Genomic DNA, 24,712 nt, shown 5'->3' on the forward strand with positions numbered 1-24,712 from the left:
TCATATTGACATATACCAATTTCCAGTTGTAGCACATTCTGTTTTCTGTCAAGAATTTAAAACGATTAGTGTTACCTCCTTTCAATTCTCCATCCCAAGCAAGCAAAGATCTTTGTCCATACCCAGCCTGAAACTAGCTTGCAGAAGATACAAGAGTGGTCAGAGTTGGCTTATTAATCCATCTGTTAACATCATCGATCATCCTCTCAGCTCTCAACCCCACTGCTGGCAATTGGGAATTTATGGGGTGGTGAACCATGACTGCTCCAAGTCCTGGGCTGCACTGTATTTAATATAACTCACCGATTCTTGTCTCGGATCATTGTACTCGGGTTTAACATTCCAAAACAGGTTTCCTTGGAACCTGAGGAAAGCTGGCAGCTGCAGTAAGGGCAAGAAGAGACCCGGACAGAAGGCCACTGTCTTCTCAGCACTCCACATGGGCCAGGAGGAGCAAGGGTACTTCTTTTCGGATCTGAAGCTCCTTCACCATCAGACTACACACTCTCCCTGCCTCCCCCCTACTGCCTCAGATCAGACTCCTCGGTATTGGGACCCACCCCCCCCCCACAACAACTGCCTTCCCCAACCCAGGGGATTGGACCAACCCCCCTGGCATCAGGGGTCCGTAGTTCAATGGCCTTCTTTGCAGTGCTTCTAGCCTGATGGGAAGCCTGTCCATCAGGCTGACTTTCTGTGGGGAATATACAGAGTCAAATGTCACATGCTGTGAAGTTCAGAGGAAACATCAGATTCCCACACACTACAAGTCCCTCCCCCCACCTTCCCAGATAACCCCCAAGATGTTACCAGTACACTGGAATTAGTAAGTGCAAGAGTTTAAGAATATGGAATGCATTAACTCAAGTTATGACAGAAGCTGAATCAATCACTACATTTTAGGGGGAATTATTTAAACATCAAGAGAAAAGAGTTCCAATAGGATAGCAAAGCAATTTATAGAATGCCTACAGAGCAGAAGGAGGCAATTCAGCTCACTGAGCCTGTACTGACAACAATCCGACCCAGGCCCTATCCCTGTAATCCCACATATTTACTCTCCTAATCTCCCAGAAACTAAGGTACAATTTAGCATGGCCACTCAATCTAATCTACACATCTTTGGACAATAAGGGGTAATTTAGCATGACCAATCCACTTAATCTGGACATCTTTGCACTGTGGGAGGAAACTGGAGCTCTCAGAGAAAACCTACACTGATACAGGGAAAACATGTAAACTCCACACAGTCACCCAAGGTCAGAATCGAACGCGGGTCCCTAGTGCTGCGAGGCAGCAGTGCTAACCACTGTGCCACCGTGACACCCATTCAAGTCAATAAATCTAAAGCTAGCACTGACAGAGGTCCGATGGCCAAATGGCTTTCTTGAACACTGAACTTTCTACGATTCAATCTTTTGTTCCATCATAAGCATGTACTGAACACTTGCTGCTGATAGACAATAAGGTACATTGCCTATAATTGAAATTATTTGCAGCAAGTCACATTTTCAGAAATGCCCTCACAGCACTGCAGGAGTTGTTTTGGAGTCAGATCTAGTCAATTTGTGATGAATTAATTGGCACACGTTCAGGATTTTTTAATGCAATGAAAGTATCAAGTTAAATTCATTCTGAAAATCTGCCCAAGTTTATTTCTGTCAAACTGTTCTTTATCTGACCTATTAAATGTTATGACTACTTTAGGAACAACTCCGTCTTATGTGCAACATAGTTAAGAATGTGGCAACTAAATCGGCTATCCTTTGAGATTCCTCCTCAATGGAAATAGATTCTTGCTACCCAAGAAATATAAATCATTCTTACTATTTCATTGCAAAATAGATGAACTTACTGAGCAGACAAATGCTAATAAATAAATATCAGCTGCTGACTAAATTCTAAACTCCTATTAGTTGTAAACAGAGACACTGGGAAAAAGAACAGGCTAATAATTATTTATTGTCTTCATTCTTATTTATCTCATCAGTGCTATACTTAAAAATGATCAGTCAAGAGTGAAATACAACTGTGTTTATTGTCCATCCCTAATTGCCTTTGAGGGGGGGGTGGCATTTAAGAGTGAACCACATTGCTGTGGATCTGGAGTCAGATGTAGGCCAGACCAGGTAAAGTTGGCAGATTTCCTTCCCTAACGGACAGCAGATTTCCTTCCTTAAAGGACATTAGTGAACCAGATGAGGTTTTACAACAATTGATAATGAATTCATGGTTATCATTAGACTTTTGATTCAAATTGCCCTGGGTGAAATTTGAACCTGAGTTCCCAGAGAATTATCCTGCATCTATTGAGTGCTTGTCCAGTGACAATACCATTATGCCATCACTTCCCCACTAGTTGTGGTACAGCATCCTATAAGCAGTACATATTGTATCAGATAAAGAACAATTTGTTGAATTGTGCTATCTGCAGAGCCCTGTGAATTTATATTTATGGTAATTTTTGAGGCAACATTATTACCTATACAATCCCCACTGGGTAAATGGTGGTGTATTGGTAATGCCAAAGGGAATAGTAATCTAGAGATCCCCAAGTGTCATGGTGGCAAAGTGGTTAGTTGCCAGGGACCCGCGTTCAATACTGGCCTTGGGTGACTGACTGTGTGGTGTTTGCACATTCTCCCCATATCTGTGTTGGTTTCCTCCGGGTGATCCGGTTTCCTCCCACAGTCCAAAGATGCAGAGGCTAGGTGGATTGGCCAAAGTAAAATTGCCCCTTAATGTCCCAAGATGTATAGGTTAGATGGATTAACCATGATAAATGCGCGGGGCTACGGGAAGAGGACCTGGCAAGATAATTTGTCAGATAGTCAGTGCGGACTCGATGAGCTGAATGGCCGCCTTCTGCACTGTAGGGATTCTATGATTCTAAGTTAATTCTCTGGGGCCAGGAGTTCAAATCCCACAGCAGCTGTTGGAATTTAAATTCAATAAATCTGGAAATATAAAACTTGTCTCAGGAATGATGAACACAACAACTATCATCTATCGTTCCAAGGAACACATTTGGTTCAGTAATAGCCTTAAGGAAAGGAAATCTGTCATCCTTACTTACATATGACTCCAGATCCACAGCAATGTGGTTGACTCTGAAATAGCCACTCAGTTCAAGGGGCAATTAGGGATGGGCAACAAACGTTGGCCCAGCCATCCAGATCCCAAGAAAAAAAAATAAAATTGCAATTAAGTTAATTCATTGGATAGGGGTCAACATTTACTGACCATCCCTAACTGCCCTTGAGAAAGTGATGGTGGTGACCGTCTTGAACACAACTCAGTAATTTGGCTATACAAGAGGCTTGGAGGTCTGGAGTTACATGTAAATCATGAAGAACATTTGTGAAGCAAATGAGTTCTTATAATAAATCAATAGTTTCATGGTCACCATTGCTCATCCCAACTTTTTATTCCAAATTTATCTTAATCATTGAATTTGAATTCCTTAGCTGTTGTGGTGAGATTTGAACTCATGGTTTCAGATCTTGCTTTTCAGTGCTATGCTGCACCAGCGACTTTATAGTGCACATTTCTGTATCAGTGCCAAAGATTATGGACAGGTCGGGATTATTTTTAGTGGGTGAATTCATTCAGCATGCTGGAGAATGCAGATGGTTTAACCAACTGGCATCATGAGACATCGCCAAGCACTTCTAGGGCCACAAAAGCGTAAGTTAATTCCAAGTCGGAGTTCCATTCACCCTGCCATGATACTGGGTGGGATTTATGGCCTCGCTCATCTCAAAGCCATAAAATCCTGCCCGAAGTCCAGTCCAGGACCTCTGCATGTTCCACCTCTCGCCTGCTCCGATTCCCGTGATGGGCGTGGCAGTAAAATTCCACTCATTGAAATGCAAACCCAATATGAGAGGCGCCTGTCCTATAGAATCCTAAATCTGAGTCACTATCACACGTGACTATTTGAACTTAGAATCCCTACAGTACAGAAGGAGGCCATTTGGCCCATTGAGCCTGCACCAACAACAATCCTACCCAGGCCCTAGCTCTGTAACCCCACATATTTACCTTGTTAATTCCTCTGACGTTAATGAACAATTTATCATGGCCAACCACACATATTTGGACAGTGAGAGGAAACCAGAGCAACCAGAGGAAACCCAAGCAGATATGGAGAGAATGTGCCAACTCCACACAGACAGTCAGCCAAGGCTAGCATTGAACCCAGGTCCCTGGCACTGCGAGGCAGCAGTACTAACCACTGTGCTGCCCTTTACCTTCCGATCTTTCTTGAATTTATCTCAAGGAACAGCGATGAAAATGTAGTAAGACATTGTCCTACCACTTTGCTAAGAAAGGGCAACAAATGTTGGTTTTCTTTAAAGAGGAGTTTTTGCTCCCTCCTAGTGAGCTGCTCATCAGCTAGACGCAGTGCTGTTTGTCAACTGTACACTTACCGGTACTGTGGATGTGCCCGTTAAGGACTGTGTGTTTGCATCGGTGCACGGCTGGTCGGAATGCGTCTGTGTTGGTGTGTAAATCGTCATGGCGTGCTCTGGTACCGTGGTCTGTCCAGCGTAGTCCTGAGTAGCGTGCGGGTGCGCTGGAGCGTATTCAGCTGGGATTCCGTTCTGTGGTGCAGGGTACTGGGCAGGGGGGTAAGGCTGCGCCATCGCTTCCGGAGGGGCTGTGGCTTCTTGGTTACCCTGAAACAAACGGTCACATTTGTCAGCACTGGAGTTAAATCAGGTTTGCACTTGATTTATATAATCCATGCAAGGAGATTCACAATTCATTATTTTATTTTGCTAGCGTGAACTTCAGGTAAGAATCAGATACAGTATTCCAAACTACTTAATTCCCAAGAGAGGAAAGTGAGGAATCTCACAGGGGCTGAAGTCACACAGTTCTTATTATCTCAAGCTGGTGGTGTTTAATAATTACCAAAATATGTGTAGGCATTGTTCTCAAAATGATTAAAGCATCTTATGAGCAGTCCTCTTATAAAATAATGCTGCTTTGTAAAACATACCATTACCAGACATAGCATTTCAGCAGATCGCAATAGCAGCGCTTAGGAAAACACCAAAGATCAATTAATTGATAAATGCTTGATTATAGCCTGTGATTGAGCACTGCAGTTTTGTCGGCATTTCCAGCTGTTGCGTTGATAGGTTAAATCAGAGAAGCAGCCGAATATTCTGATAACAGGCCCTCAGTTTCCCACCGACAGGGATCAGTCACTCAAGACTCTTCACATAAAGAGAACAAGAGCTCATACCATTTCAAGCAGAGCTGTTTTATCACACTGCCAATCATTCCATTCGCTTTGTCACTGCAGCCCATGCACACCAGGGTTGTCAGGAAGGCATCCCCCTCAAGTACTTCATTTGCTTTTAATGTTCTTCCACCCAATTGCTCAGAGCGGTGATTTTAAACGTAACTATTATCCTATATACAGTCAGGTATTAAACGCTGGCTGTGTTTTGATAGGGTTTCTGGCATGTGTTGAGTCACTCGAATGTAAACATAAACCGGAATATTCCAAGCTGACAGCTCTGAGGAACGTTGCAGGGATGACTGACAATAATGGTTTATTGATAAGCACTTCAGCATCTGACACGGCAGAATATACCCAAGATCTGGGGCAAGTGAAAGCCAGGCAGTGAAGCAGAGAAATAACAATACCAGTTCTAGGGATCGCCATCAAAAACAATTTGAGCTCATGCTTTCTGTTCAGAATACCCAAATGTTGAGGGCCTGAATTTATATCTGACAGTGCGAATAATCTGAATGCATCCCGTACCCTCTCACTGCTAAGAAGAGCCACATCCCACCCACAACCAATTGGGCTGCAAACAAATGTTATTTTTCCTTCTCAAGATCCTGAGTTTTAAAAAAAGTCTCAATGGATCATTAAAGAAATCGACCACATTTCACTCCCTCTACACTCTGTAAGGGAAATCTTCATATGGTCCTTCCCACTAAGCTCAGAGGGGATTAATTAGTAACACCAGAAAGTCCTAAACCAACTAAATGTGTGGGGGTTGTGGGGATAAGGTCTGGAGTGGGATTGTTGTCGGTGTAGACTCGATGGGACGAATGGCCTCCTTCCGCACTGTAGGGATTCTATGAACCACACATTGACCTTTGTAATGGCTCTCAAATTTTGAATTGGGCTCGAATTTGTATAATTTTTGAATACTTCCATTGAAAACAAAATTTTACCCCCGTAGCAACTGGATGAACAAGAACTAGTACCAGGTCCAAATCAGTACAGACATAGCACACCGATAGTGCTTCTGATAATGTATCATTTCTACAGTGCTGCCATTCAGACATTGTGCACAAGTCTCCAGAGTAGGGCTTGAACCTACAAACCCTTCATTGAGAAGCAAGTGCTGCTACTGAGCCAAGACTCCAAAATTGTGGTAAATCGCACACATGCCTGTTCTCTTCAATCTTAATTCCCAGAAATAAGCCTGGATTAATTGGGTACCATCATCTGCTATCCCTCTCATTCTCTCTCAATTTTCAGATGCATCATTTATGAAACTGGACCAATTAGTCGCTGCACTTGTCTCAAGTTTGAATGTGAGATTGACACCTTGTGCATCTTGTTTGAAGAGTTGCAGCAGCAGCAGGAACAGCAAGGCAGTTCCATCCTCAGCAGGGTAAGTTTTATAAGTCTTATCATGTCTTGTCATATCTCTATAAAACAAATAATCCTCAGAGATGTCCCGATTGACAAACTGGACATATCATCCATACAATCCTGGAAATGTCCAAGGTTCAACCTGTGTTCTGCTTTGAGTTAGCTCAACTCAATTGTCTCTCTATGATTGGCCTCAATTTTTCTGGAAAATAAATCGGCCATTCTCCTTATTCTTGGCATAAAATTGTTTCTACTGGTGGTTCAGGTACAGATTAACTGAAAAGAATGAAAGTCACCAAAGTCTCATAACCTGCTCTTACACTTAAGAGAGAGAGAGAGAGTTGACTTAACCTGAGGATCTGCACACCTCAGGTGAGGGGCAAGGTTGAGAAGGTGGGACTTTCACTCATAACTTCAGCTGGTGTGGGGACTGAACCCACACAGTTAGCATCACTCCACATCATGAACCAGCTGTCCAGTTGGGCTAACCAGCTTCCCCACATGGTAAATAACCCACAATAGTACCAAAGGAAGATCAGAGAATTTTCTGAATATCCTGGGCAACATCTTTTCCACAACCAAAATCAATTAAATGATCATTTAACTTCTCGCTACTGTTTTCAAAATGGCTGCCTGGCATATTTGCCAGCAAAATCTTTAGAAATAATGCATTTTTAAAGACATTTTTTGTGAGACACAGTAAAACTCTATTTAAATGCAAGTCTTGATCGCTTTCAAGTGATCCTTGTGCCTGCATCCGAATTGGTATAAAACAAAGGACAACCCAGCACAGGAAACAGGCCCTTCGGCCCAACGAGCCCGCGCCACCGCATCCTCCTACACCTACCCTGCCCTGCGTGTATCTGTGCAGAAGTGGACTTGGTTCAAGTCTAGTTTCCTCCATGTGCCAACATTCGCTGTTTATGCTCACACTTGAAAAATGGCTCTTTGGACAAAGAGCAGTGGAACTGATACTGTTCAGGAAACCATATTTGAGCACAAGAGGCAACGGGAAAATAAAATAAAATGGGTTCAGGTATTTCTCAAGCTGCGAACAAAAATAGCTGTCAAAGTACTGCATCGTGAATGGTTACGGCCACGTTCAAATGTTTACTCTGCTGCTGGGAAGGTAAAATTGCACAACTGTGTAACAGTGGATTTTTCAGACATTCACTGACCGATGAGAAAAGTGGATGGGCTCTGTGGTTTGTATTAAATTGCATCTGAACGCACAGCCTTATGAATACTGTGTACACAGCCTTCTTTAATTAATGTTCACAGAGTCCACGGCTGCATTAAACTTTCCTACAATTGCAATTTAGCAAATCTTGCCAACGCCAGACGTATCAGCAAACAAACCGGCCTGACTCTTCAATTAGGCAAATATTCCATTATCCAAATGAGAGTGCCCTATTCTATATTAAAATAGGTTTTTTTTTCTCATGGCGAGCAAAGTAATAGTTCTGCATGTCAGCAAGGTGTCTATGTCTCACTTCATTATGTCATTGTAAAGTACTCAGTGACTAATCGTGTCCAATAGAAGATAAGACTTAAGCCAAAGAGCCCTACTTTCAGACTGCCATGTGTAAAGGTGCTTTAAGTAGTTTTATGGCTTTAGCTGCATATATTTACTGTTGGGCCATTAGCGTGCTGCATTTCCTAATCTACTGCATCTTAACTTAATTATTCAGATTTACTGCTGTAACCAGCAGAGGTCAGGAACATGATCCATATGGCATGGAGCTTATACCAGAAAAGGACAACAAAAAGGGGTTAAAAAAGACAACATGCGTAAGAGTTTGTATCCATTGGACAACAAATCAAAATGAAGCCTGTTCTTTCTAAAACTAAACCATCCTTGTTCACAAAAGAAGCCCTTGGATAGCAGAGACTCGTTGTCCTATTTAAGGTGAACAAAGGTTTCTGAACTGACAAGAAAGGCAAATGGCTGCAGAAAAATGTCAAACAACCTAACACATTAGTTCAAAATGTTTTTAAAAAACCCACATGAACAATAAATATTCTGCAGGTGACAAACAACACTACGTTGCCCTTGAAAAGATGCTCAGTTGACCAAAGGAAAATGATGTAGTGAGAGAGCAAGTGTTTCTTTGGAGGGTTCACATGTTCATAAGTGTGAGACACAACTTTTCTTTCACTTGATAAAATAAGAAACAATAATATTCATGGTATCTTCTATAATAAAGTTTTAAAGTTTATTTATTAAAGTCACAAATAGGCTTATTTGTAATGACAAATATTAACATTGTAATGAAGTTACTGTGAAAATCCCCTAGTCACCACACTCCGGTGCCTGTTTGGATACACTGAGGGAGGATTTACTACGGCCAATGCATCTAATCAGCACGTCTTTTGGACTGTGGGGAGGAAACTGGAGCACCCGGTGGAAACCCATGCAGACACAGGAAGAACGTGTACACTCTGCACAGACAGTCAGCCAAGCATTAACAATAACAGGTTTAATAATAAGATGGTGAATGTCCTGTTTCCCTAGTTGCTTGCTTAGACTAAAGTAAAGAAATTACTGTTTTGTCATTGTTTTGAATAGATGTAACAAGAAAAGAAGTCGCTCCGGAAGTATTTTGCAAGATCTGAGCATTTTGTTTCTGTGTGCTCTCTGCTGCACCTTCTGTCAGGGAGGTGTAAATAAAATTAGTGCAGTAACAGCTGCTTGCAGCTAAGCATGTGCTGGTCTTACTCAGTCAATACCCCACAGAAAAATAGTACCAAGGCTGGAACAGAATTCCTTTTTATATTCCACTTGAGAAATTCAGGATTTAGGAGCTCTGTGAAATGATTTTCAGAATCCTCAACTTATTTTGAGCAATTTGAATGATTGCTTCATGTATACACATTGTGTTCAGATGTACAATGTGTTAGCACAGTACATAATTTTAAAAAGTGGCCCCCTATTGCATGTTTAATCCTCAGAAAGAGGGATGGTATAAGTTAAACCAAACACATTAGGTTTAAAGTGACTTAAAGAGATGAGGATACCGTACATGCTTTCCTTACCCTGATGAGGGCAAATGCTTTTTGCATGCTGAAAATCCAGTGTTGCCCACACGATCCCAGTACAAGGGAATACGCTGAAATCATTCAAATTCCAGACTCCTATTATGGCATAACTAAGAATATATAGCATGTAGAGTAGCCATACACTAATTCCTAAAGGAGTTTGCATCTCTAAGCATAAATGATAGATGTGGAAACATAGAATAGAATCTCTACAGTGCAAAAGGAGGCCATTTGGTCCATTGAGTCTGTACCAACTTTCTGACAGAGTATCTGAACCAGGACCTCTTCCCCACACTTTCTCCTTAACCTCACACATTTACCATGACAAATCCATTGAACCCACACATTTTGAGACATTAATGGGCAATTTTGCATGGTCAACCTGCACATCTTTGGATTTAGGAGGAAACTGAAATACCCAGAGGAAACCCACGCAGACACGGGGAGACCGTGCACACAGACAGTCGCCAAGGCCAGAATTGAACCCAGGTAACTGGCGCTGTGAGGCAGCAGTGCTAACCACTGTGCCACCCATGCCACCCACTGAACAGAAGTTGACGTTATTGAGAAGGAAGATTAACTTAGTTGGTTGTACTTAGTTAGACAGCAAGAAAAACAGCACATGGAAAATGATAATAATAGAGCTGAAGATATAATTCCAGAGCCCGCTGTAGAAATGGGAGTTGGAAATTCACAACTTGCTTTCAGCATTGATATATCTGCAGCCATATCTGTTATTTCAGAAAGAATACAAAGAAAGCCCTGTACCTCTTTCAGGTAAAATTGGTCTGAAATGGACTAGTTATTCCAATAACAGTATTCCAGTTAATGTTAGGGTTGAATCTGATGATATATCCCACTACTTGCCAATGGTACACACATTGGTAGTGTAGGAGGGAACAAAAATTCAAGTTTATTTGAGTTTAAGTTAAAAAACTTAAACTTACTTGCCATTCGTAGGAGAGAACAACATTTCTCAATGGGAAGAAACTGGTTTAAAAAGATATGGTTGAACTGTTGAGAAGATGTGGGCAGCACAGTGCCATAGTGGTTAGCCCTGCTGCCTCACAGTATCAGAGACCTGGGTTCAGTTCCCGGCTTGGATCACTGTCTGTGCGGAGTCTGCACGTTCTCCCTGTGTGTGCATGGGTTTCCGCAGGGTGCTCCGGTTTTGTCCTACAATCTGAAAGATATGCTGGTTGGGTGCATTGGCCATGCTAAATTCTCCCTCTATGTACCCGGACAGGTTCCAGAATGTGGCAACTAGGGGATTTTCTTGGTAATTTCATTGCAGTGTTAATGTAAGCCTACTTGTGACTACTAAATTAACTTCAACTGGGTTGAATTATTTACAGTAATGCTCATCATTATGTCTATCACTGAGGAAGTGCTTAGAGAGTGCAAATTGGTATTTGAGCAAAGGGGAATCAAATGATAAAATTAGCCATCAATGTCGTATTAAATATTGTAAGTCATATTCTTGTGAGATTTCCTGTGAACACTGATTTACTTTTAGCCACTGAGTTACCATGATTTGTTTTACATGTACAAATGTTACTCCAGTGTCTGCTAAAGATGTTAGTGAAGAAACTTGTAAGGATGCGATGCTCAGTAAAGTGTTCAATTATGTCACGAAAGGCTCGCTTAAAGAGTGTGATGATGAGAAACTGCATGAGAATTTCACACATAAAACGTCACATTCAATGAACAGAGTGCAGATCAAGGCTGTCATCAGTGAAGCTTAACAGCCATTATTCCTCCAAAGACTGGAGAGAGATTGCTTGAGGAAGTTCATCAAGAACACACAGAGATAGTCCATATGAAAACAATAGCAACAGCTGATTTTGCTTTGGTATCCACCAAAAGATATTAAAGAGTTGGTGAAAATTGTGAATTGTGTCTCAGAATTAGAAATGATCCAACTAGGGTTCCTTTCATTCCGTGGACAAACATAAGGAAACTGTGGGAATGAGCACTTGTCAATTTCTTTGAAACGAAAGCATAGGAGTATCTTGTTTGGTCAATGGTAAGAGAGGGTGGATAAATGTTGTCTATGTCCAATGCCACCAGTGCCCAAAATATTGAGATTTTAAGAAATTGGTTTGCTGACCCAATGCCTCTATTAACACATAATGGTCCACAGTTTACACCAGAGGAGTTTGAAATATATCTGAGTGAGAATGGAGTCAACACATACTCCAATGATGCTGGAGGAAGAAGTATACAGATTGTGATGAGGCCTCTACAGAAGTGTTCACAAGGTGACAAGGGTGGCATTAATTTCCATGTTCCTCTAGACAATTTTCTGTTCTCTTACAAAATAACCCAACAGTCTACAAAAGGTTGCATTAACCCTACTAAGTTAGTCTTTAAACATGACCCCATGCTTAAGCCTGACATCAAAGCAAAGTACAAGAGAAGTAAGACAAAATGGAGATGAATCTTGATACACCAGGCATGAGGTTCAGTGCTGGTCAGAAGATCATGGTTAAAAACTACTGAGGTGACAAGAGGAAGTATGTGATTGGAATTTTTCTAAAGAGTCTGGGCACATTCACATTTCTAGTGAAGATTGAAGAGCCACGCCATCAGCGTAATATCGACCATTTGCTTGAAAGAGGAAATCTGACAAAGGAAGAACAGGAGCAATGTCTTATAATCCAAATTCCCCTTACAGTTCAAAGCGAAGTCACAAAGGAACTGAAAGTTTGCCAATATTTAAGAATCCACTGGTGGAGCAAAGTGAGTCAGGGTCTTTGATTAAGACAAATCAATCAATGTCACAGTCCCAACCATTAAGTGGAATTGGTAGTCAAAGCCAAAGTTCAGATTTGATACAGTCAGAGATTTGGAGAGAGCAGAGTCAAGTTAATGGAAATGGAACGAGATACCCGGACAGAACGAGAAAGGAGCCAGATAGGTTAATTGAATGTATGCAGGAAGGAAGGAGAAAAAAAGTTGTTCTTGTCGTTTATCTTGTCAAAAGAGCGGTATGTTGCAAGATCTGAGCATTTTGTTACCTCTGCTGATCTTGCTGATAGGGATGTGTGAATAAAGTTAGTTCAATAATGGCTACCTGCGGCTGAGTATATGTTGGTCTTACTCAGTGCGGTATGTAATGAGGGCAGCACGGTGGCACAGTGACTAGCACTGCTGCCTCACAGCATCAGGGACCCGGGTTCAATTCCCGGCTTGGGTCACCGTCTCTGTGGGATCTGCACGTTCTCCCTGTGTCTGCATGGGTTTCCTCTGGTTTCCTTCCACAGTCAAAAAATGTGCTGGTTAGGTGCATTGTCTATGCTAAAAAAAATTCTCCCTCAATGAACCTGAACAAGCACCGGAGTGTGGTGACTAGAGGATTTTCACAGTAACTTAATTGCAATGTTAAGCCGACTTGTGATATTAACAAATAAACTTAAACTTAACAGCTCTTTGGCTCAATCCTGTGATTTGTGGCACTGTACAAGTTGTAACATTCATTGCTCACATGCTCTCTTCCTTTCTTTCTATTCTTCAGTAGATGGATACCTTTGTTCTGGTCAGTCAACAGCGATACCAATGTTGTTTTCTGATTCTAATAGCCTTCGCACTTTGTGGACTAGCCCAACTTTAATAGGTTTTCGGGATCTGAAGTAGGCAGGAACATTCATGGATTACGTTGAGAGATTAACATCAGACAATTGCTGCAGCTTAAGAGAACTTGTTCCCTTTTCAGCAATGAACATCCTTGTTAGTAACAATGACATACAAAATAAATTGGAGAGATTTGTTAAATAATTAGCTAAGTGATAGGGGCAGCACAGTGGCCCAGTGGTTAGTGTTGCTACCTCCCAGTTCCAGTGACCCTAGTTTGATTGTGTACTTGGGTGCCAGTCTGTGTGGAATTTGCATGTTCTCCCCATGTCTGTGTGGGTTTTCACTGGGTGCACAGGTTAGGTAGATTGGCCACAGTAAATAGCTCCTCAATTTGTCTGTGTGTGTGAGCGTGAGCATAGTGACAGCATAGTGTGCCCTGCGATGAACTCCATCTAACGCCCAAAGTCTGTTGGGATAGAGTCCGACTCCCCACCAATTTGAAGTGGAGTAAGTGGTAAAGTGAAGAAGATACCTGATAACTCACTGCTCAACTGATCAGCATGGAGCATGTGGTGTGTCCTGTGGAATTCAGAGTGAAACAGCTGATCAGCTGAAATGGAACTGCAGGCAGAATATCACCACGGTGCCTGGAAATGAATATAGCGGTGAGATTAGCTATGTTTTGAAGTACAAAGAAGATCTTTACTCAGTGCCAACTGTTCTCCTTTCAATTCCTAGCAAATTCACTGTTTATATTTCACGTGGAAATTTGAAGCTTGGCATATATTCTTAATTCCAGGTTTCTTTAATTGAATTCAAATTCCACCAGCTGCAGTGGCGGGATTTGAACCCAGGTCTCCAGGACATTAGCCCAGTTTCTGGATTAATTGCCTAGCGATAATACAATTAAGCCACCATCTTCCCCATGTTAATGTCACAATGTTAACATCACAAACTTTTCCTTTGTATCACAGGACGGTGGCACAGTATTTAGCACTGCTCCCTTACAGCGCCAGGTACTGGGGTTTGATTCCCAGCTTGAGTCACTGTCTGTGCGGGGTCTGCACATTCTCCCCATGTCTGTATGTATTTCCACTGGTTCCCTTCCACAGTCCAAAAGACGTGCTGGTTAGGTGCATTGGCTATGCTAAAAAAATCCCACCTACTTCACTAATGTCCTCTAGGGAAGGAAATCTGCCATCCTTACCGGGTCTGGCCAACATGTGACTCCAGAGCCATAGTGGTTAGCACTGCTGCCTCACAGAGCCAAGGACCCACGTTCGATTCCTGGCTTGGATCATTGTCTGTGCGGTGTCTGCATGTTCTCCCCATGTCTGCGTGGGTTTCCTCTGGGTTCTCTGTTTTTATTCCACAGTTCAAAAGACATGCTGGTTAGGTGCACTGACCATGCTAAATTCTCCTTCAATGTACCCAAAAAGGCATCGGGTACAATGGGAGAAGTTCCCCAAGTGTTTTTGGTTCCACCAGTGTGGAACAGCTCTGTAGCTCGTTTCCACATACATCAAATTTGAAATAAAGTACATTCCCATCCAAGAAATTGAGTGCAGCAGGTTGGTTCCAATGGAGCTCAAATACACCATCAGACTGTTCCAATGGAGCATGAAACTAGCATCAGACTGTTCCAATGGAGCTCAAAAACCACCACCAGACTGTTCCAATGGAGCATGAAACCACCATCAGACTGTTCCAATGGAGCTCAAAAACCATCATCAGACTGTTCCAATGGAGCTCAAAAACCACCACCAGGCTGTTCCAATGGAGCTCAAAAACCACCACCAGGCTGTTCCAATGGAGCTCAAAAACCACCATCAGACTGTTCCAATGGAGCTCGAAACCATCATCAGACTGATCCAATGGAGCTCGAAACCATCATCAGACTGATCCAATGGAGCTCGAAACCATCATCAGACTGATCCAATGAAACTAGAAAGCACAATTAGACTATTACTTTGTGTTCAGAGTGCTGTGTCTCTATTCCCTTTAATCATGCTGTGAGCCTGTCACAATGGAGTCAGCTGCCCAGGCATGGTTGAGATACACTGCAGGAGTAGGCTACATCTCAACCAGGAGGTTGTAAATCAGGTATGCCAGGTAGTCCACAAACAGCAGCAGAGACACTCAACCATCTGGAATGTACTGTCAATGATTGTAAAGGATCAGTTTTCTGAGGGCACCTTCCTCACATACAGCCTCACCTACCATAGTTATAGCAAAGGTGAATTAATTTTGCGCAATATTGGTGTGTTTTCGTCAGGCAGACTAAAGCTTGCTACTAGACTGTGCGCTGTTATCATTAGATTGGAGGATGGATAGACAGTCAAATTGTCAGTAGCATGGAGATAGAGTGGGCTCACTATTTCTATGGGCGGCATGGTGGCATAGTAGTTAGCATGCTGCCTTACAGCGCCAGAGATCCGGGTTCAATTCCAACTTCAGGTGACTGTCTGTGTGGAGTTTGCACATTCTCCCTGTGTCTGAGTGGGTTTCCTCTGGGTGCTCCAGTTTCGTCCCACAGTCCAAAGATGTGCGGGTTAGGTTGATTAGCCATGCTAAATTGCCCCTTAGTGTCAGGGAAATTAGCAAGGTACATACATGAGGCTACAGAGTTAGGACCTGAATGGGATTGTTGTCAGTGCAGGCTCGATGAGCTGAATTGCCTGATTCTGCACTGTAGAGATTCTATGATTCTGTGTGGCATTAGTCCCAGTGGAGCTGGAACTCCTGTGGGCTGAATGCCTTTGAGTTTATATGATGCCACGGAATTGTCACTGGCATGAGTGCCAGATGATTGCTCCTGTGCCACTTCATGCAGGCCAGTGTCGGCAAACACCCCCTCAGCATATCTGTTGATTTCTGTGAACTTCTATTGAACAAGATTATATAAGATTACAGAAACTCTTCTTCATTGATGAGTGTATAGCCACTCTCTAAGAAAGATGAAGCCAGTCATGGCTACATCTTGGAGTTTGGACTGCTCAGTTTATGCTGTTCTTGCTGCTATTCCTGGCCAGCATGGCCACTGAGGTCTGTACACCCACACTGCCAGCAGGAACGCACACATTCCAAACTCTCTCTCTCCAACATCTGGTCCCTTTGTGAGTAACTTGCAAGTAATTTCATTCCCTATATCATTTTTGTAAATCAGTTCCATCACTCGTGGTGGTGGCTGATTCAACATTGAGGAAGATAGATTTTGTACTTTGGCGAGTGCCACTTTGCAGTTTCATCCTGAAGATAGATGAGTGGTTCTCCTTGCTCTGTGGAGAGAGTAGATGACACATTATAAGTAAACATGAACACACATCATACGCACCTGCTACAATGCTTACATATGCTCGGATGTGTTCGGCCAGGTGTTGAAGTAACAATATCACCCGAGTTTCACAAACGCAATGCTTTTCAAGCTGTCCCCTCCCAAATAGCTCAACAATATTTTCCTTGTCAGAGCTCAGTGGCTTCTGCTGTCTGGAAGCACCACCTGCTCAACTCAGCATAAACATAATAGCAGTAGAAATTGAGATATCATCATCTGGCCTGTGAAAGTAAGTCCCTGCATCACATTTTCTCTTCCCTCATAGAGACATAGAAAATAAAAGCAGGTTTAAGCCATTCGGCCCTTCGAGCTTGCTCCACCATTCATTTTAATTGTGGCCGATTATCAAATTCAATATCCTGATTCCCCTCTTCGCCGCACTATATCCTTTGATCCCTTTAGCCCCAAGAACAATATCTAATTTGTTCTTGAAATCAGACAATGTTTTGGCCTCAACCACTTTCTGTGGTAGTGAATTCCACAGATTCGCCACTCTCTGGGTGAAGAAATTTCTGGAGTGTGCCATGTTATTTTCACAACCATACCACATCCATTGCTCTAATTCTTTATAGAAACTTAAAGGGAAGGAGCAGGAGGAGGCCATTTGGCCCTTTAAGCCTGCTCCACCATTCGTTATGATCATGGCTAATCATCCAATTCAATAGCCTAATGCTGCTTTCTCCCTATAACCTTTGATCCCGTTCATCACAGGACGTCATCCTGCTGACATTTTCTCTCTTACTTCAGTTCTGAGGAAGAGTGGCGCCTGGCTACTACTTAATAGTAATAGTAATAAAGCCTTACCTTTGTACTTAGGTCGTTGTAGGTTGTATTCACTTCTGTCTTGGTCTTTCTGATTGACGACACGTCTCGATGATGTGTTCTTGGGACACAATTGAGCCTTTGCATTTGTTGGGCGATTTTTTTCCCCACTGAAATGTGTTTCAGTAGAAAATTCAAGTGAACCTGCAAAGCTTTGTGGTTGAAATGAGATTTTCTTGATTACCGTTGAGTTGTTCTGTAGCACAATGGCGTAATCCACAGTTGGATTAGTGAATTTTGAATCTTCACACCATTTAAGATGCTTGAGAAGCTTTAAAGGTTGATCACTGTGCTGTATTGTGATCATCACTACTGAAACCATAGCACCAGGAAGCCCGTGTTTCCAGAACATTCACTCCTTTGATTTCATTCCCAGTTTGCTACTCTAGATTCTTGCACAATTTCTGGGAGATTTGAAATTTCAGTCATTTTTGGCCTCAGTTCACTATTTCCTTCACAAACTGAGTCAAAAAATAAAACAAAGCATATTAAACATTGGTTGTGATTTTGCTGAATGGTTTATGAGTTTCCGGGAATGATATCCAAAATCTGACACCCTGTGGGACTTGAGATCATCATGGATTTTGCTTGTTCTCAGATTGTGGAACTGTCCAACCTGTAATGTGCCTAACCAGTAATGCCTGGTTGCTCAAAGTGATTTATTGCTTTCCTTATGGATGGTCATGTTGAAGATAACCTAATGTATGGCCACATGTTAATTAGCTTAGAATGGATTTTTAATAATTCATTCCTGGGACATGGGCATCACTGGCTGGCCAACATTTATTGCTCGTTCCTAGTTGCCCAAGGGCAGTTGAGAGTCAACCACATTGCTGTGGCTCTGGAGTCATATGTAGACCAGACCAGGTAAGGATGGCAGATTTCCTTCCCTAAAGGATATTAGTGAATCAGATAGGTTTTTCCTGACAATTGACAGTGATTTCATGGTCATTGGTAGATTCGTAATTCCACATTTTTTTTATTGATTTCAACCTTCTCTATCGGCCATGGCAGGATTCAAACCCGGATCCCCAGAACATTAGCTGAGTTTCTGGATTAATAGTCTAGCAATAATACCACTAGGCCATTGCCTCCCCAGGTGCTCTGGTTCACATTGGGGCAAGCAATTGTCAAGCAGGTTAAAAAGCTGTGCACATGTTTAAATACCAAAATACCTTTCATTACAAAAAGGTTTTCTGTTTGAATGTTTCTCATTTTTGGACAACTGAACTTAGGGTGTTGCACCTGTAGAATGAACTTGATAACTACACACTATTTGTTTACAAAGAACAGTTTATTTAAGAAAGAGCGACCTGTCTAAGTTATTCCTGGACTGCTTTACTGCAAAATTTATTTGTTTCTTTAGCTGCCACGCTATTGAACTTTGACCCTGTGACCAATACTCTTACAAGTCACTTCACTTCATTTCGAGCAGAGGGTTTTAATGGGACAATCTCTGATCCAAGGAAAATTATAAAAAAAGATGCAGGTGAGCTTACCTCAAGATATTTCACAGGAAACTTGATGGAATTAAGCTCGTAAACATAATTTTATGTGAGCTTTCTCCAGGGTATGGTCCTTTTGTTGTTCTATGGTTTGCATTAGCTACATTTTAGTTTCTCTGGTTAACAAACTCCATTCAGTGGTCCTGCTTGGCATAATTGGCTTTCAATTGAATGACTGGGCGACAAGGTGGCACAGATAGCACTGCTGCCTCTCAGCACTAGGTACCCAGGTTCAATTCCAGCCTCCAGTGACTGTGTGGTGTTTGCATGTTCTCCCTGTGTCTGCGTGGGTTTCCTCTAGGCGCTCCGGTTTCCTCCCACAGTCCGAAGATGTGCAAATTAGGTTGATTGGCCATGCTGAATTGCCCCTTAGTGTCGGGGGACTAGCAGGGTAAATATACGGTGTGGGTGGGATTGTTGTTGGTGCAGGCTTCGTGGGCCAAATGACCTCCTTCTACACTGTAGGGGTTCTATGATTATATCAATGCATGCAGGTAGGAAAGTGCATGCAACCTTTGTCCCAAGAGATTTCAGCACAACTGTTTATTAAAAGTTCATCTGACATTACGGTGTTGACAACCTATATCAGGTATAAATAGGAAACTTCAATGCGTCTCAATGAAATTGTTGGTTCTCACCGAAAGCAGAAGAATTTTACGTGTGGAAATATACTTTTCCCATTCCAACTCTTCCTTTTTGAGGTAAAAATGGACAGTTATTCTGATTGAGTCCAATACTTCAATTCATTGAAACCCAGAAGATTGTATAGAAGCCAATAAAAACCTATTCCTGAAACAAATCAAAGCATTGATCTTTAACAGCTCAGTGTGGAAAATTTACCCTCTGCTGAATATAGATTCTTTAACCCTTCCAATTGCTGGACACCAGCATGACAAAAGATCAGTTCCTTAGTGTTAAGATGGAGGCATCTGATGCCAACCATTTTAAGAACTGACAAAATATTGTGTAACAAAAAAAGTCTAATGTTATCTTTGCTCAGTGGAAGTATACAGATGTTAGGTATTGTTACTACAGCTGTAGTTATTAAAATAATGAAAGGTAAATTCAGGGATCCCACATTGTCAGCAGGAAGTTGCTCTTAAAGGGAGAAAGGGCTGGTGGATTGTGCTTCTAATATTGAAATTCTGCATTTGACAGTATTTGCTTTGAAAGTAATTCCCTGCGGGATGTGGTGTGTGGGTAAACTGATACACCACTGAGAGGTTTGTGCAATCGCTAAAGATCAATGCTTTGATTTGTTTCAGGAACAGATTTTTATTGGCTTCTATACAATTTTCTGGGTTTCAATGAATTGAAGTGTTGGACTCAATCAGAATAAACTGTCCATTTTTACCTCAAAAAGGAAGAGTTGGAATGGCAAAGGTATATTTCCACAGGTAAAATTCTTCCGCTTTAGGTGGGAACCAACAATTTCATTGAGACGCATCGATGTTTCCTATTTAAAAAGCATTTAGATAGTTACATGGGTATGATGGGTATAGAGGGATATGGGCCAAATGCAGGCAATTGGGATTAGCTTAGGGTTTTTTTAAAAAAAGGCAGTGTGGACAAGTTGGGCCAAAAGGCCTTTTTTCATGCTGTAAATCTCTATGACTCTAAGACTCTGTTTGTACCTGATATATGTTGTCAGCACTGTAATGTCAGTACACAATGCTTGGATGAGAATTATGAGCTACCTGTGTGTGTATGTATGTCCTTGTATACACAATCCTGCGTACATTGAGTTGTATCTTTGCATGTTCAGCATGTAAATCTGTCTCAGAAAAAGAACATGTGGAAATGTGAACAGTAGGCTGGTATTCGAAGAGAAAGACAGTTCAGCATTTTACATGGAATCCTTCCTTAGGGAAATTCTCATTCAGATACTCATAGAATCCTACAGTGCAGAAAGAGGCCATTTGGCCCATCGAGTTTGTGTCAACCACAATCCTACCCAGGCCCTATCCCCATAACCCCAGTGTCCCCCAGTATTAAGGGACAAGTTAGCATGGCCAATCCATCTAATCCGGACTGTGGGAGGAAACCGGAGCACCCAGAGTAAACCCACACAGACACAGGGAGAACATGCAAACTCCACACAACGACCCAAGTTGGGAAGCAAACCTGGGTCCCTGGTGTTGTGAGGCAGCAGTGCTAATCACCATGCAGCCTTACTGCCTGAATTGTAGTAGTTCCTCATATTTTCTCCTGTTTATTTCTGATTTTCAGCATGTACTCTCTCCAACACATTCACAGACTCTACAAAAAATGCTCAGTGTGGGTTATATCTCAATGATATGAGTTCACATCTGCTTAATTTGTATCTGCACATACATAGGGTTACTCTCTGTCATCAGTGAACTGCCTTGGAAAGAACTGGAGGCTTGAACAAATTTCCAAGTCTGAGTGCAGCATTATAATCTGCCCCTCTCCCCCTTGTGAATAATTTAACTGTTTATGCTCCACAGAGATGCAACAGGTACCTGATTATATGTAGCCCTTGTTGAGGGTTTCTTCCCTTTCTTTCTAAGTTTCAAGAATGTTAACTTAATCCTCTTGAGCGCTAAAGTTCCCTGCCCCCTCCTTTGAGATTTCTACACATAATCTGAAAAGCTCGATCATCATCCACTTCCTTAATGATGTCTTCTCAGCCCCTGGCCAATTCCACCAAGTCAAAATCAAAAGAGCCCCGTGATCGCAGCGGAACCGGGCTAATTCAGGGGCAGGATTGTTACAGAGCGCATCACACCAGTAACACATCCGGAAAACAAAAGCGAATGATTGCCTACATTTTCATATCTGTAATATTGTTCCAATAAACTGCAAATGCTGCACACTTGGAGGCTGGGAGTGGGGGCAAATACAGTTATCCTAGCTATTTTCCCTATAACTTTCTTGAAACATATATTAAATTCTGTAACAAGAGGATAGCTTTCTGTCAGAAGCGGTGACTGAGAGTGCTTTGTTGTATAGAATACCAAGGGTAGGTCCAATTAAGGTTACTAATACGTTGCTATTCCTTGGAACAATGGCTCTAACCAGCTGTCAGAATGTTATTGATGGGTAAATGCCACACACAGTGAGTCCAGTGTCGGAATTATGCAGCAGAAACCCTTTGTTTCCACCAGGCACCCCCTGCGTAAAACAAATTGACATCTTAGATCTCCGAAGCTCACGTCAGTGAAATAGTTAACGATGAAATATTTCTGAACACATCCGCTGTAAGCAATGGGGAAATCATTGCCGACGGGGGTTTAATCTAGCGTGACAGCCCAGGGGAGGGGTTGAGATAGACCCACAACTTGTCGTGACAATGTGTTGTGATCCAACTTTCTATTGCGCTGGCAGTCCCTCGCCGTTCCAAATGGGCCCTGCTGGGGAGGTGAAAAGTGAAAGAGGAGGAAATATCCTGCACTGGGGACTGAACAGAAGGAATGGAGTCCTGCCTGGGATTAACTGTATTTCATACAGCTGGCAGCACAGAACCAGACCTCTCCAGGGCCAGATACTGGCAAAAAGCAAAGCAGCAAGGAGCGTTTGAGCCAAGGTTTGCGCTTCCCGGCAACCTTCGCTCATGTTTTAAATACAAAATATGTAGAAAAAAAAAGCTCAGGGGACGAACTGATGAACTGAGCAGATTGCTGAATAAAAGGCTGCGCTTTGAAGGAAAACAGCAAGAAAGGAGACAATTTAGTTAGTGCAGAAATTTAGCTTCTGTGCACCGAAGTAGCTGGAGCTTCGGCAGGTCCCCGAGGTCTGACTGTCACAGTTTGAACTGTATTAATGGATGATCCGACAGTAATTGCAGACTCAGCTCTCGGGGCTGAGGTTAAAGATCCTCAGTAGTGGATGCTGGTTAAGTTGAACAGAGGGGACTCCTTATGGTTTGTGGGGGTGGTAGTGGTGGGTCAGGACAGGAGAAGACTGTCATTTGTTGTGTTTTTTTTCCCAAAAGGACCGCTTTGTAACAATGAAAGGTTAGGCTTCGGCAATTCATTCCTGATGGCGATAACAGCATTTTTGTGTCGCCTCAGTTCTGTGTGCACTGAAAATTATTAAAATTACGGAGGAGGAATGTACGGTTTACAGGACTGGCTCAATAATAGTCTGAGAACATTGTCAATTTAAACATTTCCATGAAAGGTAAGTGAACAACTCACAAAGGCATGACACTTATTGCAAAGTGGTAAAATTACTCGTTGAGTCATAACCTCACCCTGCCTGCTTCAGAACATTGTGACATTGCTTCTCCCTTTGGCATACATTTCAACAGTAATATTATCCTCAGCCCTTGACATACACGAGTTGCATGTAGAATGGGAACAATTGGAGCTGCTTTAGAGGCAGCCCAGTTAAGCTCACATACATGGGACAGTCAACATCTGGTAGAGACAACATCTGGGAGAGTCAACATCTGGTACAGTCCCTCTGGGTGGGACTGGCTTTTTGGCTTCTGGACTCCCAAGTGACAGAGAATTCATCTGCTTCTTGTTTAAAGGAAACAATATTCTACTAAACTGTCAAATCGTTTCAAATGTTTATAGAAGGGATAATCAGTGCCCCGACAGGTGCCTCCCAGCTGCCCACTCTTTGTGAGTTTTCTGCTTTGAGATGACTGATGAGACTTCAACATGGGAGTAAATATTTGGCATTAGATATTCCCAATAGTTAAAGTCTAGGTAGGAATGGCAGGGAACTATGTTTCTTTAATGTATTATTTTGTGGGATGTATTGCTGGCAAGGCCAACATTTTGTTGCCTATCCATTGCCCTTGAACTGAGTGGTTTGCCCAGCCATTTCACAGGGCAATTAAGAGTCAACCATGTTGCTGTGGGTCTAGAGTCACATGTAGGCCAGGCCAGGTAAGGATGGCAGATTTCCTTCCCTAAAGGGCATTAGTGAATCAGATGGATTTTTCTGACAACTGAAGGTAGTTTCATGGTCACCATTGATTTTTTAATTGATTTGATTTAATCCCAACTGCTGGTGGGATTTGAACTCAATAAATATGCTTTAGCCTAGATCTCTGGGTTGCTCACCAAGTGATATTACCACTCGGTCACCATCTCCCCTCCTCTACGTAGTATCACTGGAATGGAATTGTTTGAGTACTCAAGGGCTCAGCACAGGACACCCTCTCCCCAGCAACCAACCTACAGTGTTGGCGCATCAAATGCAGCATCAGAAGGCAATTGCAGAGAGATTAACAGGTCAGTCCTTAAAAAATGTTTTCTCCTTAAATGGATGGAAAAAGGGGAGCACTTGGTTGCAATATGCCTGTTGCACTGTGATACCACTAGTTTGCAATTAACAGATTTGGGGGAATCTATGGGAAGAGTCATCTCAATTCAAGTTTGCTCTCATTAGAGACTCAGCCCCATAAAGTGATGTAAAAATCCTGTACCACCAAATACCTCCACCCTAACGAGCACTAAAAAGAAAGGAAACATCTACAGGAAAAAATGTAGGCTTAAACAAACCCTCTCGACCATTAAAATCTCATTATATCATGTTAAATTATGCAGAAATCATGAGATATTAAAACAAAATGGTGATTAGCAATATTATTATATTTGATGGAAAAGTAAATGTTCCTTAACTATCCATCACACCAGTGATGTGAAACATGGTTGATGTTTCATTTATTAATTTTTGTAAGATGAGGTACAAGCATCATCAGTGGGACGAGTGAAAAATCTGGGTGGGTTGGAGACCCAAAAGTCATCATATTTAAGCCAGAACAATAAATAGAAATCCAATTTGCTTTCTTCAGGTGAGAAATGTGGGGCTGAGCCAGTTTCTCGT

General features: G+C 42.2%; 1 protein-coding gene across 11 annotated transcripts in view; it reads right to left on the reverse strand.

Annotated features, from left to right (window-relative positions):
• rbfox3a (RNA binding fox-1 homolog 3a) overlaps window positions 1–24,712 on the reverse strand; it is a 1,494,706-nt gene that overhangs the window by 164,596 nt on the left and 1,305,398 nt on the right. For all 11 annotated transcript variants that reach the window (XM_080208868.1, XM_080208867.1, XM_080208866.1 and 8 more), the window contains one exon: window positions 4,434–4,682. In XM_080208868.1, the coding sequence (XP_080064994.1) occupies window positions 4,434–4,682 (249 nt within the window). The remainder of the gene's footprint in view (window positions 1–4,433; window positions 4,683–24,712) is intronic.

Source organism: Carcharhinus amblyrhynchos, chromosome 21 (genome assembly GCF_965287045.1).
Source record: "Carcharhinus amblyrhynchos chromosome 21, sCarAmb.v2.hapA, whole genome shotgun sequence".
NCBI classification, from domain to species: Eukaryota; Metazoa; Chordata; class Chondrichthyes; order Carcharhiniformes; family Carcharhinidae; genus Carcharhinus; species Carcharhinus amblyrhynchos.